General features: G+C 41.7%; 2 protein-coding genes across 2 annotated transcripts in view; both read right to left on the reverse strand.

The window, feature by feature from the left end:
- LOC110463857 (acetylcholine receptor subunit beta-like) overlaps positions 1-1,437 on the reverse strand; it is a 6,103-nt gene extending 4,666 nt beyond the window's left edge. The window contains exon 1 of the mRNA XM_021518759.1: positions 747-1,437. Within this exon, the coding sequence (XP_021374434.1) occupies positions 747-1,295 (549 nt within the window). The 5' untranslated portion in view covers positions 1,296-1,437. The remainder of the gene's footprint in view (positions 1-746) is intronic.
- Positions 1,438-1,557: 120 nt separating this feature from the next.
- On the reverse strand, positions 1,558-2,643 carry LOC110463877 (neuronal acetylcholine receptor subunit beta-4-like). The gene has a single exon (XM_021518791.1). It carries the CDS (start codon positions 2,641-2,643, stop codon positions 1,558-1,560), a length of 1,086 nt encoding a protein of 361 aa, XP_021374466.1.
- Between the last annotated feature and the right edge of the window lie 432 nt (positions 2,644-3,075).

Consider the following 3,075-nt stretch of genomic DNA (forward strand, 5'->3'; position numbering starts at 1 on the left):
TAAGTAGCACAAGCGACGAATTTTAGGACAGGATTCCAATATGTCTTTAGTTTAATTGTGGTAGCCAATGAAATCTCAATAATTGTTATCAGATTATGAAGAGAACGTAAGACTGGTGTATATTGAAGTAAATCCGCTAGATAACCCTGGATACGTAGTTCACTGTATTCTCTATATCAATATTTAGAATCACTCCTTTATGACTACACAGAAGAACCAGTATTATTGTGGTAGAATCTAGGCAAACCACATAACCCAATTTATGTTTATAAATGTATCACTCGGGTTATTCGTACTTCTTGCATCCTAAGTGGACAATGAAATGAACACTCGAGGTGGACGGTTAAAGTAATACCAGAAGTGGACAGTTAAAGGGACAAACAACATAAATGAACGGATGTTGACAGTAGAACAACGCCGGAAGTTGATAGTTAAAGAGTAAGAAGGAGAGAGAGAGAGAGAGAGAGAGAGAGAGACAGAGAGAGACAGAGAGAGACAGAGAGAGACAGACAGACAGACAGACAGACAGACAGACAGACAGACAGACAGACAGAGACAGACAGACATAGACAGACAGACAGACAGAGAAAGACAGACAGATACATACATACATACAGACAGACAGACAGACAGACAGAGACAGACAGAAAGGCAGACAGAGAAAGAAAAGAGACACAGAGAGAGACATGGACAGAAGAGACAGACAGATAAAGACGGTAATGTAACTTAGACTTTAATCAGTTTACCTGTGTGTCTGTGTATCCCCATGGCGTAAAGGAAATCTTGCATGATTGTTGATCGAAAGGGTAGTACGACACGTCCACGGAACAAGCCGACTTCGAGACGACTCCAATCTGCCATTCACATACGCCATCTTTATTTATCCGGATCTTGTAGGAATTGTCACCCATTTCCGTGAGAGACTCTACAGAGTTGGCAAGAACTAGAGACGGCCGCCAGAAATTATTTTGTCCCAGCATCACCTCCTGCATAGCATTGATGGAATTGTTCCACATCAGGAGTTCATTGGTCCATGTCAGCACTGTATAACCAACGAGGTCAAGGTAGCCGCTCAATTCATTTAACTGAGTCATGGCAACCAAGTTAAACTGCATGTCTACCTCCACTTTGTCGGTTTGTGAATTCCGTGGAAAAATCTTCTTATTGTAAGTACTAAAAGGGGGATTATCTATCCATGATCGCAAATTAGCGGCCGTCTGGGCTTTGGCGAGATTCACACCAAACAAGACGATCACTGCAGCGATCATACAATGTATCAGTCTCAACGAACCCATGTCGTGTGTCAATGAGAACACCAAATACAAATCAAACGTCCATTTCCGTTTCTTGTCTTCTTTAAAACATGGCGTTGACGATAAGGTATACAGTCAGTCGAGTGTTATCCAGTCAAGCTATACCGCCAATCTGCCTTAATGGAGCAGTAGAGCGTGTGACACCAACCTTTTAATCAGCATGCGCACTGGCGACTTAATTGTTTTATTCAGAGATCATTTAAATCACACACATACTTGTCCCTGCTATATTATATGGTAAGGTTTAAGGAGAGACTTGCTGCTGCACTTTGAGGTAAAATACAAGTGAAACGCATATATAGATTGACCAATATAATATTAGAAATATCTTGTCCAACGTTTTCCCGACCATTTTCCAATCCACCTTACAGACAGACTTCTGATCAGTTACAATTTCCCTTACGTTCTTTCCCGAACCAACGTTATTTTGACCACTCATGGTTTCACTACTGGATGAAGATTTCTTATTTGACACAGCGTTCTCTACATCGTTCTTTGATCTAGCACCGCTGCAGTTTTCTGGCCTGTTACGAAAAGTTGTTCTCTCCACCAGTGTTTTTAGGTACTTTGGTACGGGCGAACTTGTTTTGGCGAAGTGGAACCTTAGATTGAAAACTGACACAAAAGTAATCGTAGAGCTAAGCAGTAACATAATAAGCATATAGTACGACAGAAGGGGCATCGGGAGCGAGGCTTGTGGTAAGCTGGCACTCATTAAGCTGAGGAAAACGGCGAAGGTGAGGAAGGCCGCGATGGCGTAGCCGATCCGTTCTCCTGTCTCTGCAGGTAAAAGAAACACAAGCGTGTTCAGAATCGCCAATAGGAATATAGGTAACACTATATTTATCATGAAAAATGTCGGTTTTCGAGAAAGAGTGATTCTGTATAATAAGAAGGCTTGTGTTTTGACAACTTTCATGTTGACTGCAGTTTCCGTTATGTTCCATTCTTCGCTTCCGGCAAATTCATCTGTTCGTATGCTTGATTCCTGAATGTTAAAATCAATTTCCGTATTGGTGTAGCCCCGCGGAGTGAAGATCAAGGTACATTTCTGGACGTCAAATGGGTAGTTTGTAGCGTCAACAGAACATCCGGTCTTACTAACTACTCCAAATGTCCATTTTATATCACCAGAAGTCATATTGATGCGAACAAAGTGAGCAGAATTACCCAATGTCGCCGCCATTAAATCCACGGAGTTGAATATCGAAATTGTTGGAGTCCAAATAAAATCAAAAGGAAGCGAAATTTCTTGGAACGTGTGATAGGATTCGTTGAATGCTTCAATCACAAGCTCGTCTTTCCAGTCCATTTGGATTTCACCAACCATGGTTAGATGTCCGGAAATCTCGTCAAAGTATGTAATGGCGAACAAACTAAAGGACAGGGTGACGTCGACTGGCCGAGACTGGTTATAGCGGGGGAATACATTATTGCTATATGGACAGGAGGAGCAAAAAGTCCGATTTAGAAAGTCCAGGACGGTGTCTGTCATCTGTCCGTTACTAGGACCAGTACATATGAACAGGATCAGAAGCAAATACATACTTCCGTTGCTGCTGCTGCTGGATGTTGAAATCGTAGATTTGTTCTGGTTTTTAGTGTATGCTATGATTCACTCTACCTCCCGTCAGTAATGTTCTTCACATTTCCCACAATGACACCGAACGAAATTTGCCTAGCGTATTGTCAGTGGAAATTCCACATTACAATCGTTTATTTATGTGCACATTTTTCGACTAGAACATTCTTTTCGCGAAAT

The sequence above is a fragment of the Mizuhopecten yessoensis genome, unplaced genomic scaffold (assembly GCF_002113885.1).
Source record: "Mizuhopecten yessoensis strain PY_sf001 unplaced genomic scaffold, ASM211388v2 scaffold10937, whole genome shotgun sequence".
NCBI lineage: Eukaryota > Metazoa > Mollusca > Bivalvia > Pectinida > Pectinidae > Mizuhopecten > Mizuhopecten yessoensis.

What these genes read in the sequence shown, in the direction of transcription:
- LOC110463877 (XM_021518791.1), bottom strand. Translation starts at nt 2,643, where the DNA reads ATGGTTGGTGAAATCCAAATGGACTGGAAAGACGAGCTTGTGATTGAA.